The 14,799-nt window shown below is 52.3% G+C and overlaps 1 protein-coding gene across 1 annotated transcript in view; it reads left to right on the top strand.

Annotated features, from left to right (window-relative positions):
• The window catches only part of LOC103678338 (small G protein signaling modulator 1), an 87,158-nt gene that overhangs the window by 40,048 nt on the left and 32,311 nt on the right, over positions 1-14,799 (top strand). The window contains exons 9-14 of the mRNA XM_040619776.1: positions 1,194-1,318; positions 5,732-5,799; positions 6,874-7,037; positions 7,428-7,557; positions 12,214-12,378; positions 14,245-14,383. Coding sequence (XP_040475710.1) covers positions 1,194-1,318; positions 5,732-5,799; positions 6,874-7,037; positions 7,428-7,557; positions 12,214-12,378; positions 14,245-14,383 — 791 coding nt within the window. The remainder of the gene's footprint in view (positions 1-1,193; positions 1,319-5,731; positions 5,800-6,873; positions 7,038-7,427; positions 7,558-12,213; positions 12,379-14,244; positions 14,384-14,799) is intronic.

Below are 14,799 nucleotides of genomic sequence, written 5' to 3'. Positions count from 1 at the left end.
TCTGCTCTGCCAGTATCACACCAGTGTCCTGTTGCCCTGTTGCCAGCTTCTCTGCACGCACAATCACTTTTTGATTCAAAGATGGATCGGTCTAATCTTTTTGAAGGCATTTAAAATAGCACCTGTACTCCACACGTGAAGTAACAAGCACGCTCAAAACTGAACAGAGGGGCACCTGGGTGGCTCCATCTCAGGTCATGTTCCCAAGGTCCTGGGATGGAGTCCTGCATCGGGCTCCCTGCTCAGCGGGGAGCCTGCTTCTCCCTCTGCCTCGGCAGCTCCCCCTGCTGTGCTCTCTCTCACGCGCTCTCTCTCTCTTTGTCAAATAAATAAACAAAATCTTTAAAAAAAAAACCCCAAAAACCTGAATTGAAGTAACAATGTCTGAACAGCCAGGCCCGAGTCTGCATGAGGTCAGGCATTGACCACTATGTCGTGATCGTGAGACATGAGATCGTTATCAGATACGTCCCCATTTCAGATACATTAACATGTGAAAACCATCCGTGAAACAGTGCTCCGTCATGGGGCTGCAGGCATGTGTGGTTAAATGGGGACCATGCGCAGGAGGCCCAGCCGTGCTTGGTACACACACTAGGTGCTCAGTAATTGCCTCCTGTATGTGTGAGGCTTGCAGATCGCCCCCTCCCTCACACCCCACTTGGGATAAAGCAGAGTGAGCAGGTGAGACACTCTGCAGGCTAATCAGGAAGACAGAGGGTCCGGCTGCCGGGCAGGGAGTACAGTGTGGGTATTTGGGGGTTCTGGAAAATGTCTGTGGATGGGACATTAGAGCTCAGCTGCCCTCTTTCTCTCCCTTAAGACTGGCGAAAATGATGCCAGATAAACGCCTTCTGTTAAGGAGAGGTTGGTGTTGAAGAGGGGTAGAGCCCGTTCCTGATTCTAAAGAGCTACCAACCCCGCCTTGCAGCAGGGCCCCTGGACCTTGGTTGAGGGGGAGGAGGTGTGAGTATGAAAGTAGGGGGGGTGCGGGGAACCCATTCTGCGTGGTTGGTTACAAACTGCTTTGCTTAGCATGGCCACCTGGAAGGCAGGATCTTCCAAATGGCCATGGCCTTGGAGCGCGTGACCCAACCTCTTGGTTCTGGTTATGCATCCTAAGTCAGATGGGCCGGGGTCCACGATCACTGTGACTCCGGCGCTTTGACCAAGCCTGTGCCCTCTCTCTGCAGAGGGATGATATGGAGGCTGTGCCAGGGTACCTGTCCCTGCACCAGACAGCTGACGTCATGACCTTGAAATGGACGCCTAACCAGCTGATGAACGGGTCGATGGGGGACCTGGACTATGAGAAGAGGTAAGGTGCTGGGTCCCTCTCCTGCCCTTGCCACGGGGAAGTTTGTGCTCTGTCCCTCGTGCCCTGCCCTGGCCCGCTGCTCTGTCTGGTTGTTGCAGTCGCTTGGCCCAGCCTCCCTGCAAGCTGTGGCCTTATGGATAGCTCATTGGGAAGATCAAGAAACCAACTAGAAGAATCTTAGGGCATGGGAGTTAGGCAAACCCTGGTCAAAACACCAGCCAGTGGGAGAAATCTTAACAGAGATCTGGGAAGCCTGCCAATGGCAAATATTCCCCCATCTGCTGCCTCCTTTCCCATCACTCAGTCAAGAAGGAAAGCAGGAGGCATTGGTTGGTGGGCCTCTGGTCCAGGACTGTGTCTCCCTGTGATACCTTGCGATTTATAAGGCTCAGCAAAGGCTTTGGGGTCATGCTCCGAAGAAACTCGGAAACCAGGGACTCCCTGCTGCAACCCCCTGTTCCCCCGCAATTAGGGAAGGGCCCTAGAAGGACTGCAAACAGAGGGAAGGTACTGTGCAGAGTGTGGCCGGCCTGATTATTTCAGCTCGAGGAGTCCTGGCAGCTATGTATAAAATAAGGGCTCTTTTCACGGAATGTAAGCAGAACACCATACTGTGTTCTGTTTCGTGTCAGGCTTCAGCCTGAGGAACCCCAGGCCTTGATGAGATAATGCTGTTCTCTAAGCTGACCACTTCCCATGCAGAGGTGGCCATCTGTCTTCAGAGATGGTCAATGGGAGGAACAGTCCGTTTTAGGCTGGGCCACATAACTCAGCTCCAGCCAGACTCCAGAGTGTCTGATCAAGAAACCCTCCCCGAGGAACAGCGTGGGGCTGAGGAGATGCCCTTGGCCCAGGATGTTATTTCAGTCTATTCATCTTAAACTCCAGCCCCTCCCTGACTTCCCAGCTGAATTTAGATCACACGGAGCTCTGAAACTCCTTCATAGCATCTATAAAATTGTGCTCACGTAATGAATCTGTGCCCACCTGTGTGCCAGCTGTTGTGTTCTAGACCTCATTTCCGTGAAGGCAAGGAATCTTTCGTGCTCATGTCTTCTCTCTATCACCTGCCACCCATCCTAGCACAAAGTAGGTGCTCGGATAATTTCTGTGAAACAAAGCAGGGAAGTCAGGGGACGTGGATTCGTTCATCAGATATTAACGGAGCACCTGCTATGTGCTAGGCCCTGTGCTAACTACAAGAGAGAGAGCAGATGCAGAAAAGGAGAGGAAAACCTTTACCTTCTCAGAGCTTACCTTGTATTTACATTATACTGGAGGAGAAAATGAATACGCAGGTAAACGGGTAAATGTATATTACGGGACCAAGTGCTTGCTCGGTCCTCATCCGGCTGGGTGACTTGGCGTATGTCTCTCACCATCTCTGGGCCTCAGTTTCCCCCTTCTATCAAGGGGGCTGGATAAGTGATCTCCCCAGAACTCAAAGGGTTCCCAAAGGGTTTACAGGAGCTCCCCATACATTGAAGTCTCTTCTGTCAAACATCACAGCCTGAGGGCCCTGTTTGTTGGTTGAACTTAAGCCCAGGGTTGTGTGGGCAGAAAATTTTTAATACTAGTGTTTTGGAGAAACATTGAGCCAAATGATTGCCAAGCACCCCTCACCCCATCCCCTCTAGCTCAGATCACTGGGGCCTCTATCTTCCTCCCTTATGTTTTTCTCTGTGACATTGTAGACACATCAATATTTGGTTCCAGCTAAGTCATCACTTTCAAGGTCGCTATTGATGGGGCTGGAGACTTCCCCAGCCCTGGGCTCTGAACCCCCATCTATCCTTGTTACTCCTGCCTGGAACCCAGAGCTCAGTGAAAGAGAAAAAGCCAGGGGTCAGAAACATGGGGATTAGCGTGTAGGACACGGGAGCGCCCAGGGGCTCCGGCGTCTCTTTGGGGACCAAGAGACAATGAAAAGAAGGGGTGTGGTCCTCGTCTGAGGAGCTTCAGGACCTCTTCTCTTGTCCCAGCCAGCACCCTCTCTTGTACAACCAGGGTCAGAACTCCCCAGCTGGCTTTCCTAGTGTATGGGAGGAAATATCACCAAAGAGTGGCTATTTGGGCTCTGGAGTCTGGCTGCACTTGGCTCAGATCTCAGCCCTGCCATGGGGAGCAGCAGCTGGAACCCCCACACACCGCAGCAGCTGGAACCCCCACAAACCAGTTTGGAAGTGTCTTAAGACCTACCCTTACCACACGACCCAGCAGTTCTGCTCTAGGCAGCTGTGAAAACATGTAAAAGGAAAACAGAAGCTCATCTCTTGCTCCTTCCCAGCGGAGTGATCTTGGCCAGTGAGTTTCACCTTCCCGAGCCTCAGTTTGTTCCTCTGATGTAAAATGGGGATGTGGTAACGGAACCTCAGAAGAGGCATACAGGAAAGAGTCAATGAGAAAATGCAGTTAAAGCCCTTAGCCGGAGGCTGGAACCCTGAGGGTGTTGGTGTCAAGTTACCCAGCTCCTCCTTGCTGGTGTCTGGTGGTAGTTGGAGAGTTGCTTGGTTTATTGGGCGCCCTAGCACATTCACCATTAGCTATGAATATTTTCTGAGCATCTCGCAGAAGTAAGCAAAACCCAGTCGCTGTCCATTTCAGCACCTCTCAGGGAGATGGGAAAAAACACAGCATTGCAACCCTAGGTGATGGGCAGAGTGTGGGTGTCTGGGGAAGGACTTCCTGGCCAAGACTCGCATGCGAGGAGCTCCATAGAGGCTGGTACTCTGAAAACTCTTGTGTGCTTGGCTACTCTCCCAGGACGTTCACTCTGTGGACCCTGGCGAGGCTGACTCTGGTGCAGGAAGGTCCCTTAGAGAGCTTCTTGTCTAACTTCCTCGTGTTACAGCTGGGGAAACTGAGGCCCAGAGAGGAGAAGGGACTGATTCAGTATAGTTGGTGGCAGTGGGATTTGAAGTCTGACCTTGAAGCCTGTGTTGGTTCAGGTCCTCCCAAGAAGCACGTGTGGACAGAGTTAGACATGCAAGAGAGCTGTAACATGAGAGCATCTGTGTACAAGAGTGAAGAACAGAGGAGGCAGGTGGGACGTTCAGACCATGAAGCTGGTCTGACCCCTGTGAACACGGAGGGGAAAGAAGGAAGGAGCAGGAAGAGTCTCAGACGCTGCAGTTCTTAGAATGTTCAGCCCGATCCATTGGGAGTCCCTGGGCTAAAGTTGGCCCTTAGAGGAGCCCCCCATGCTGTAAGAATAGGCCCACACTGGCATCCCCATGTGCTTAGTCCCAGCTGAGAGCAGCCCAAGGGAAGCATGGCCTTGGTGCAAACGTGTTGGTGGATGCAGGGGCGGCCCCTGAAGCTGGTGGTCAGCTCTGCCCCCCACAGCAAGGTCTGAAGGACACCTGTGCAGTGCATTCCCCTGACTGCCACAAAGTCCCGGTTCCTGTGAGCCCCACCTCCATGGTGTTTGAGGGGAAAAGCGATCTGGTTCGGGACAGCAGTAGGCTTTAAGCTAGAAAGGGAAAACCTTAAGTATGTCAGCACAGAGACCATTAACCCAATACTCTTTTACGTATCAACACTGTGTTGAGCCCTTGAAATCCATGATTCCACTTAATCATCACAGCAGTACTATGGGGTGGGTAATTATTATCACGCCCGTTTTACAGAGGAGGAAACAGGCTCATAGAAGCCTTCAAGTCACATTGCTGGGACCTGTGGGGTCAAGGCTGTTGAGTGGCTATTCTAACCGTATGGACGCACAGTGGCCTAGCGTTGGGGTCTGAGTCAAGACTCTTAGATACCAGTGACAGGGAACCAAACTCAGGCTGACTTAAGCATTGGCTCCCATGAACTGAAAAATTCTGACACAGTGGCTTCAGGAATGGCTGGATCCAGGGACACAAACAATGAGGACCCGAACTTTTTCCATCTCTTCGTTCTTCTTCCCTGTTGATGCCATCACCAAGTGGCCTTTCTCTTGCTATGGCCCCCTCCATTTCCAGACTTCTATCACCTTTGCCTTTACTAACAGAAAGGAGCATCCTTTTTCCAGTTTATTCTAACATGAATCTAACAGTTGAGCCTCATTATTTCTGCTTGGGTTGCAGGGCCATCCCTAAACCAGTCACTTGGCTGGAACAGTGGAAAATGCTGACCGGCCAGGCTGGGGTCAGATGGCCATTCCTGGAATCCTGGCATAGAGGGTGGGTGGACTCCGCCTCAGCCACATGGACTGGGGTTAAGAGAGGAGTGGTCCTTAGAAAACTGGGGTGCTGGGACCAAAGAAGGGGAGATGGATTCTGGGAAGCCTGGAATACAGATGTTGGAGACAGGTGGGTCCTAGTGAGAAGGGTGCAGGAGCCCATGGGTGTGGTTTCGTGGCCTCCTGGGCCCTTTGCCACGAATCGGTGAGCAGGCATCCTGCGGACCTAACCATCCCTCCCCTTCCAGCGTCTACTGGGACTATGCCATGACCATCTGCCTGGAGGAGATTGTGTACCTGCACTGCCATCAGCAAGGTAGGGACCATGGGGGAGCACGGGGCTGGGGTGTTCCTCCTGGCTCCCCTGCCTGGCCCCACCTCCTTAGTACCTGTGCAGCCTCAAACAAGTGACCTCTCGCTGAGCCTCAGTTTCCCCATCTGTAAAACGGAATCACAACAGCACCTACTCCTGGCGTTGTTGTGAACATCCTGTGACATATGATAAGGGCTCAGCACCAAACCCATGGTATTAGCTGCTCACGCCTATTGAGCGCTTATGATGTGCCAAGCAGGGCTCTAAACAGCTTGGCACGAGGTCACACACCCCGGGAACTCCTGAGTTTGGACTCGAAATCAGGTCTTTATCATTCCAAAGCCTGTGCTCTCAAGATCTGGGATTAATAACTAGAGTTCTCCTTTAAGGCTCAGAGAAGGCACATTCAGAACAAGCAAAAGGCCATCCTGCTGTAGAAAGCAAGTGATCCATGCCCCACCAAGGCACAAAACATGAAGCTTAGTTAGTGAGACAGATCTGGGTTCAGATCCAGGCCCTACTGTGCAGCCCTGGGCAAATTACATCGCCTCTCTGAGCCTTGGTTTCATCACTTGTAAAACACACAATAAGAGATATACCTCATAGGTCTATTTTGAGTATTCCAGTAAGACACTGCCTTTAACATGCTGTGCTATATACAGTAAGCGCTCAATACGTGCTAGCAAGTCAACTACTGCCCTGAGAAGGGATAGGTCTGCAAGCCTCCATGAAGAAATAGGTCAGGCTGATTCGTAGAGGGTGATTGAGGGTGTAGAGGGACATCACATGTTTAGGGGCATCATTTCCTTTGGGGGGTGACTTCATCGGGGCCAAACATAGTCTTCTGGATCATGTCCTCTACTTCCTGGTCAGTGACCGTGGCAGGTGGGGTGGAAGAGGCTTGGCGGGGGCTAAAAACTGGCCCTGACCTTCTGCCCAGGCCTTTCTCAGAGCCTTGGAGCAGGTCTGTGGGTCTGGTTTGACATGCCTGGGGGGATGTGTATGCCGGGAGGGCCCCATACCCATGCCTCATACTGACTTCCCGCTGGATCTCCTCTGGCTGGGTCGTGGTGGCAGTGGACAGCGGCGGGACAGTGGTGCTGGTCAGCCAGGACGGGATCCAGAGGCCGCCTTTCTGCTTCCCCAAGGGAGGGCACCTCCTGCAGTTCCTCTCGTGCCTGGAAAATGGGCTGCTCCCTCATGGGCAGCTGGACCCTCCACTCTGGTCTCAGCGGGGAAAGGTGAGTGATCACAGGGGACCCAGGGAGGCTGGGGTGGGGGTCAGCTATGGGGAGTGGTCATTCTTTATTTTTTGAAAGAGAGGTGCATGCGTGTGTGTGCAAGCAGGGTGGGGGAGGGGTGGGGGAGAGGGAGAATCCCAAGTAGGCTCCGCACCCAACCCAAGACTTGGGGCCGGATCTCACGACCCTGAGATCATGACTTGAGCCGAAATCAAGAGTCAGATGCTTAACCGACTGAGCCACCCAGGCACCCGGAGGAGTGGTCATTCTTGCCCATGGATCCTTAAGTGGCTTTGTGGGCACATACACACCCCACTGAAACCCTCAGGCTGTGCAGATTGTGGGGACAGGTGTATCCCAAGGACTGTGCAATAGGACACCTTCTTTCAGGGCAAAGTATTTCCCAAACTGCGCAAGCGAAGCCCTCAGGGTTCCGAGTCCACGTCTTCAGACAAGGAAGACGACGAGGCCACAGATTACGTGTTCAGGACCATCTGCCCCGGCATGCGGTCTGAATTCGGTAAGCTGCCCCGTCTCTGGGCCCCCTGGATCCAGATGTTAGCTGATCATGAAAATGATTCCAGGTGTTTGGAACTAGAGGACAAGTGGTCTGGACTCTGGGGCCAGCAAGGGGACCAGAAACCAGGAAGTTAGGATCTCGGCTTCCCCCCAAATGAGAACCGTGAGCTACTTAGCTTCATAAAGACGCACCTGACCAGGAGGTGGCCTGGGCTAGTGGCCGTGGGCTCTGGAATCCTGGTTGACCTGGGGCAAGTCAATTCACCCTCCGTGTCTTGGTTTCCCCATCTGCAAAATGGGGATATTCAGAGCACCTGCGTCATAGGGCCCTTGTGGGGATTAAACGAGATAAGGCTCTTGGCACAGAACACGTACATTTTTTTTTTTTTTTTTTTTTTTTTTTTTAGATCTTAAAAATTATTTTATTAGTGGGAACAGTGGATGTACCAAATAATTCTAGAAAAATTAGAATTTTATTTTATTTATTTATTTTTTTTTAAATGATTTTTTATTATATTATGTTAGTCACCATACAGTACATCCCCGGTTTCCGATGTAAGGCTCGGTGATTCATTAGTTGTGTATAACACCCAGTGCACCATGCAATACGTGCCCTCCTTACTACCCATCACCGGTCTATCCCATTCCCCCACCCCCCTCCCCTCTGAAGTCCTCAGTTTGTTTCTCATAGTCCATAGTCTCTCATGTTTCATTCCCCCTTCTGATTACCCCCCCTTTCTTTATCCCTTTCTTCCCCTACCGATCATCCTAGTTCTTATAGAACACGTACATTTTAGCTGCTGTTACACTGTTTTGCTTTTACCTGTCTCTGTTGTCAGGATTCAATGAGGTAAAGAGGTGATCACTGTAGAATAAAGCCCCGCACACAGTAGGCCCTTAATGAATGACAGTGGAAACAACGGAGGGGAAGCCAAGCCCTGGGAGCACACGAGACGCTAATGTATGTCCGACGCTTTGCACGGCGGCTGCCCTGGTGTAGACGCTTGGTTAACGCAGACCGTTACTGTCAAGGTCATCGTTACCACGGGGTTATCATGAGGATTAAGCGAGCTAATGTTTGAAAAGTTCTCCGAAAGAGGCCTGGCATCTATTAAGCACCGTATGGATGTCTGGTCAACAACTCAATATTAAGTTGTAGGTTCCTTCTGTCTACCCCATTTTATTTGACCTTTGGTGGCCCTATTGTTCCATTTGATGGATAATGGCTCTGAGCCTCCGTTTGCTTTAGTGACCGCGGCCGGGCCGTGAGAGGCTCTTTTGAAAGCAGATGTCCTTCCTGGCAAGGGTGGGCTAACCGTGCCAGACCACTTCATGCTCCAGCTCTCATCCAGCACGGAGTTGGATCTGGGGTGTGGGGCCGGCTTGGCGGTAAGCTCTTACGTTGCTTGGGTTAGCCTCTAATCTTTACTCATGTATTCATTCCTCATGGCCAGTTAGGATCAAAGCTTCATGTTTCTGTGCCATCAAGAGCCATGGAGTGTCCTGAAGTGTTCATCACTACATCTGTTCCTACCCAGGAGCAGGGTCTGGAACCCTCCAGCCTGTTGGCCATACCACGACTCTCACAGCCCCATCAGAGAGCTGATTGATCAGAGGGGCCCGATGCCCCAGGCCTGCCTTCCCAGGAAACTCTGCACAGGGGTTCATCCAACAAATAATGTGTAGGCACGTGCTGGGAGCCAGGCTGGGTGCTGGATGTCTTACTTGGGGGCGGTCCATGTTAGTGTGCCACGGTTCTGCCTAGGTCAGCAGAAGAGACATGGGCTGTGCCCACCCACACCCCTCCGTGCCTGTCGCTCTGCAGCCAGCTCCCATCCTTAGAGTCTCTCTGCCTGAGAGTCCCTTCTGCCCGTGGGTGGGGCGGGGTGGAGGTGTCTGGAATCAGTGCCTCCCTGGAGCAGTCCTCAGCCAAGGATGGACAGGAGTTGGTGTATCAGTGTCGCAGCTCCCTCGCCCCCCACCCTGGTGAGAAAGCTCTGGCCTGTGTGTTCTACACATCTCCCAGAGCCCCCCACCACACCCCCCTGGGAGATTGAGCACCAGTTGCCCATGGTGGTCACCTGAGTGGTAACCCTTTGCTCTGCCTTCTCGTGTCGCTTCACCTCTCTCCTACCCCTGCTTCTTGGAAACATCTCCCAAATATGCCCCTGGGACTCGAGTTCTTGCCTGGCTCTGAGGAAACCCCAGTGAACTCCGTTCAGCTAGAACACAGCTTCTCGATGGTAGCACCACTGACATTGTAGACGGAATAATTCTTGGTGGTTGCTGGGAGGGGGACATCGCATGCCTTGAAGGATGTTGAGCAGTAATCCTGCTCTCCACCCCCACCACACCCAACTGCCTAGTAGCAGATCTGCCCCCCGCCTCCGCCACCAAGTGGTGACAACCAGAAATGTCCCCAGGTACTGCCAGCTGTCCTCTGGGAGCAAAATCGCCCTCGGCTGAGAAAAGCACACATCCCTGTGTTCACCTCTGCCCCTGCAGTGTGGCCAAGTGACTTGCCCTCTCCAGGCCTCATTTCCTTGTGTGTAGGATGGGGGGGAACAGCACCTCCCCAGCCAGGATCCTATTCTGAGAAGTTGGTGTGATGATGCATCAGACACCTAAAGTGAAATGCTTGACGGATGCTCAGTGAGTCAAAGTAGTACCATGTGTGGAGCGCCACTGTGTGCCAAGCCTGCCTTTGTCCCTCCCGTGTAGTATCTAAATTAATCCTCACCATGGCCCTCCAGGGCAGGCACCAGTGTCCTCACCAACCCGTTTTACAGAAGGGAAAGCTGAGGCACAGAACGGTCCAGAGTTGCACAGGTAATCCTCGGCATGGTTGGACTTTACACCCAGGTGCCCTGGCTCCAGAGCTTGTGCCTCTCACAACCACTCCTTGCAGATTGTTTTGACATATTGTAGTCTCACCCGCTTCATCCCCAAGCTCCAATTCAGCCCCACATGGCAATGGCGCCCCATCCTTGGTCTATTTTTTCCAGGGGCCTGAGCCTCCCAGAGCTAACGCAAGCAGTCATGTGTGGTTTTCAGAATCTTTGAGAACAAGGACGTCCTTTCTGAAGAAGTGCCTACATCAGAAATGGGCAGACTCCTTCCTGTGGTCCAAATTCGGCCCCCTGCCTACTTTTGTAAATAAAGTTTTATTGGAACACAGTCCCGCCCATTCATATCCATATTGTGTGTGGCTGCTCTCACACCGCAGCAGCGGAGTGGGAGTGTTGTGACAGAGACCGTATGGTCCACAAAGCCAAAAATAGTTACTATCTGGCCCTTTATAGAAAAAGTTTGCAGATGCCTGCCTCAAGTAATAAGAGAGAAGAGTTTGGCCCTGTGGGAGGGATGAGGGGCCATAAATGGTTCTAAACCCCCTCTCAGTGTCTTCCTGCCTCTGTCTCCACCACCCGGTCTGTGTGCACAGAGGAGGCAAAGACAAGTTCTGAACCGTGCAGACAGGCTCAGAGTCAGAGGAGGGCATTTTCAGACTCCTGTGTTGCTGAGACTGTCTGTACCATCTGGCGTGGTAGGCGTGAGCCACGTGTGGCTCCCGAGCACTTGAAATGCAACGAGTTCGAAGAGAGATGTGCCTTAAGTGTAAAAGACACCCTGCATTCTGGAGACTTTGGAGCAACAATAGGAAAGAATGTAAAATATCTCATCAGCAATGTTATATTGACTCTATGTTAAAATGGTAACATTAGGGATACACTAGGTCAAACAGAATATACTGTTGAAATTGATTTCATCTGTTTCTTTCCCCCCTTTTAGTGTGGCTACTAGAAACTTCTAAAATAAGCTGGTGGCTCAGGGAAGATTCCTATTGAACAGAGCTGGCCTAGGGCGGGGTTGACACATTGGATGAATAATTGTGTGTTTGGGAGGGGGGGTCTTGTCCATTATAGGATGGCAAGCAGCATCCCTGGTCTCTACCCACTGGATAGATGCCAATAGCATCTAGCAAATTCTCAGGTTGCGACAACAAAAAATGTCGCCAGACATCGCCAAATGTCCTTGAGGGGCCAGAATTGCCCCAGTTGAGAACTGCTGGTCTGGACAGAGGATGGATGAGGTTGAGGGGGGATATCGGTCAGGAGAGTGTGAATAGGGTCTTGGGGTCTGATGCCCTGGGTCAGAATCCCAGCTGCACTATTTGTTCACTGGGTGGTCTTGGGCATGATGCTTCCATCTGTGCCTCAGTTCCCAAATCTGTAAAAGGGGATAATAATAATAATAATATTTGCTCTCAGTAAGTGATAGCTGTCGTTAGCAGAAAGAGAAAGGGGACCTCGGTCGGAAAGAGCTGTTATGCCAGTTACCACCTGCTGGGGCCGTGGATGGTTCAGTAGTGTTGCCATTCTGAGCCTCAGTTTCCACTCTGCAGAATGGGAGGAGAGATGCATCTCCCACAGGGGCATTAAGGCTGATAAAGCAATCCCTGCACAGCAGCCGGCACACAGTAGGGCATTTTATAAACATCAGCGTTCTTTCTTCCTCAAAGCCAACACAATACATGGGAGCTGTGCAGAGCCGGGCAGGGGGGAGATCAAGCCCCGAGGAGTGGGTTCTTTGGCTGTTTCAGGGTTCTGCCCACCTCAGACATTTCATTTCACTAGTGCTTTTTGTTTTGTGTCTCAAGTTGCTCCTGACCCCCTGGGCAGCCCTGCCCCCGGCTCCGCGAGCCCCGCCAGGACGGTGGTTCCTACCAGCCGGTCCGTGCTGGTGGTGGCCAGGGGCGGTCAGTGGGCGCGAGCCAGATGGGACACCACCTTCCCCGTGTCGGGCCGGAAGCAGCAGCCCCCCAGTAATGTCTGGGCTCCTCCCATGCCTGGGGCTGGGTGCTGGCCACCTCTGCCATGCTGTCTTTTGAGTCTTGGTCCCCAGGACGAGGGAAGCCGGAGACAAATGGATGCCCTCACGCTGTCCAGCCTCCACGTGGCAGAATGCAGCTTGGAGTGTTGTGGGGTCCATAGGGAAGGGGTCCACTGGTGATGCTGGTGGAGTGTGAGATGCTGGGGCCGGGGCCAAGGCATACTGGCCACAGCTTGCTGAAGCTGATCAATGCTTCCCTCAGACTGGCGGAGAACTGGGGATGCTTTTCTAGAACATTTTACAGGGGCTCACTGGTCTTTCTTGGCCAGCTCATCAGTGAGTCAGCTTGGGGAGGAGCTTTCTGCACTAACAGTGGCTAGGGCTGGGCCCTGTCAGCTACTGAGCTCTGATGACAAGTGGCCCTGGGTCCATAACTTCCCAGCCTCGCAGCCCAAGGGAAGAGGCCAGGGATTACCAGTCATCCTTGAGGGGGCAGGGCCTGTGGGACAGATGTGCACCCTTCTCAATCTCCTAGGTCAGGACTTGGCAAACCAGGGCCCAGGGGCCGGAGCCAACCTCATTCAGTGCGACCCATGAGCTAAGAATGGTTTTTACATTTTTTTAATGATTGAAAAAAATCAAAAGAAGAGTAATATTTGTGACCTGTAAAAATACGAAACTCAGATTTCAGTGTCCATAAATAAAGTGTTATTGGAACATAGCCACGCTCACGTGTTTGCAGCTTGTGGATGGCTGTGTTTGCATGATGATGACAAAGTTGAGTGGCTATGATCGCGGCCAAATGGTTCACGAACCCTAAAAATGTTTACTGCCTGGCCCTTGACGGAAAATGTTTCCCGAGCCCTGTCCTAGAGAAAATAAAATGTTTGCACCTGTCTGGAACTGCCAGGAGGCCAGGAAGTTAGTGATAGAAATTGTAATGTGTGAGTCACCGTTGTGTCTGTCATGCGGCTCTGCAGACGGGGCGGTTTCCATGGAGCTGGCAGGGAAGGCGGTGAGGGACACTCCAAGTGCTGCATCCTGGGACCATGTGATCACAAGTCACCAGTGTCCGTGTTAGGATATCAGTCATGCTCTCTTGGTTCTCGAACGTGGCTGCTGTTATCAAAAATTTTTTGGATATACGGATTTAAGGGCTGTATCTCCAGGAGGTTTAAATTCAGTAGGTCAGGGGTAGGATACAGGCATGGCTTTTTAAGAAGCCCCCCGCCACGTGATTCTGGGTGGGGGTAACCCACCTGTTTGAGACCTGTTGATGGAAGAGCCCTATGGCTCAGGATGATGGACAGTGCAGGTGGCCTCATCAGCAGGAGCTCCATTGGGTCCCTCGTCCTTGGCACCCTGCCTCATCTGTTGAGTTAGGCTCCCTTCTGTCTCCCCGGTAGACTCTGTCTTCCAGAGAGTCTGTCTCTGGCGACTCGGGACTATGAGCCGTCCCCAGAAGCCCCCAGCAGGCTCCTCTTCCTTCTTGTCAGCCTCCTGTGAGGACGCTTGAATGACAACATGGTGAGGCTCGGCCTCCTGCTCTGGGACTGGGTCTGTCCCTCTTGTCTGTCTCTCTTCCCCCCATGCCCCACTTCTTCCTCTCTCTTCAGCTCTCATCAGCTCTGCCTGTCTGCTGAGGGCCCCAAATCTTGGTGGTGGTTTTCCCTGGATCAGGTGGGCTCACAGGTCTGGGTCAGATAATGATTGGGGTCGCTGTCTCTGACTGTCACATTCAGGGTCTTTCCCTGTCCCTGTGCTGGCCTAGGGGCAAGCTGGTTGCTTTGGGATGAGCTTTCTGTGACCCACATAGGCTTAACCGGGGCTCTTGCTCCGACCCTCCTGTCCACCACAGTCCCCCAGGACCTGATGGATGTCTCCGTGAGCAACCTACCGCCCCTTTGGCAACCCAGCCCCCAGAAATCCTCCTGCTCACCCTGTTCACAGAGTGGCCTGGCCGATGGTGGCTCGTCCAATGGCTGCAACCATGAGAGGTATGAGGGGCTTAATCTGTGGGTGGAGGGTGTGGAAGGATTTGCCAAAGATTTGTAGATACCCATGTCTTGCCCAGCACTGAATTCAGAGGAGGAACATAAGCTATGAGATCATCGAGGTCTGGGTTAAATCCTAGCCTCATGAAGTCCTAGCTTCCTTACACGTATCAGTCAGGATAACCAAGGTTATGTTGCAGTAACAAACAGTCCTGGAATCTCAATGGCTTAGTACAACAGAGGTTGATTTATCATGCGTACTGTGTGTCTCTCGTGGGTCAGCTGGGGGCTCTGCTTGCACCACATTAAAGGGCCTGGCTGATGGAACGACACCTTCTGGAATATTCCCAGTCGCAGTGACAGAGGGAAAGGTAGGTCTGGGGCTCCTGAAGGACAATGAAATGCTCCACCCTGAGAGC

The sequence above is a fragment of the Ursus maritimus genome, unplaced genomic scaffold (assembly GCF_017311325.1).
Source record: "Ursus maritimus isolate PB19 unplaced genomic scaffold, ASM1731132v1 scaffold_33, whole genome shotgun sequence".
NCBI lineage: Eukaryota > Metazoa > Chordata > Mammalia > Carnivora > Ursidae > Ursus > Ursus maritimus.
Note: the sequence above shows the minus strand (reverse complement) of the source record. Positions and strands in the feature narration are given on the sequence as shown.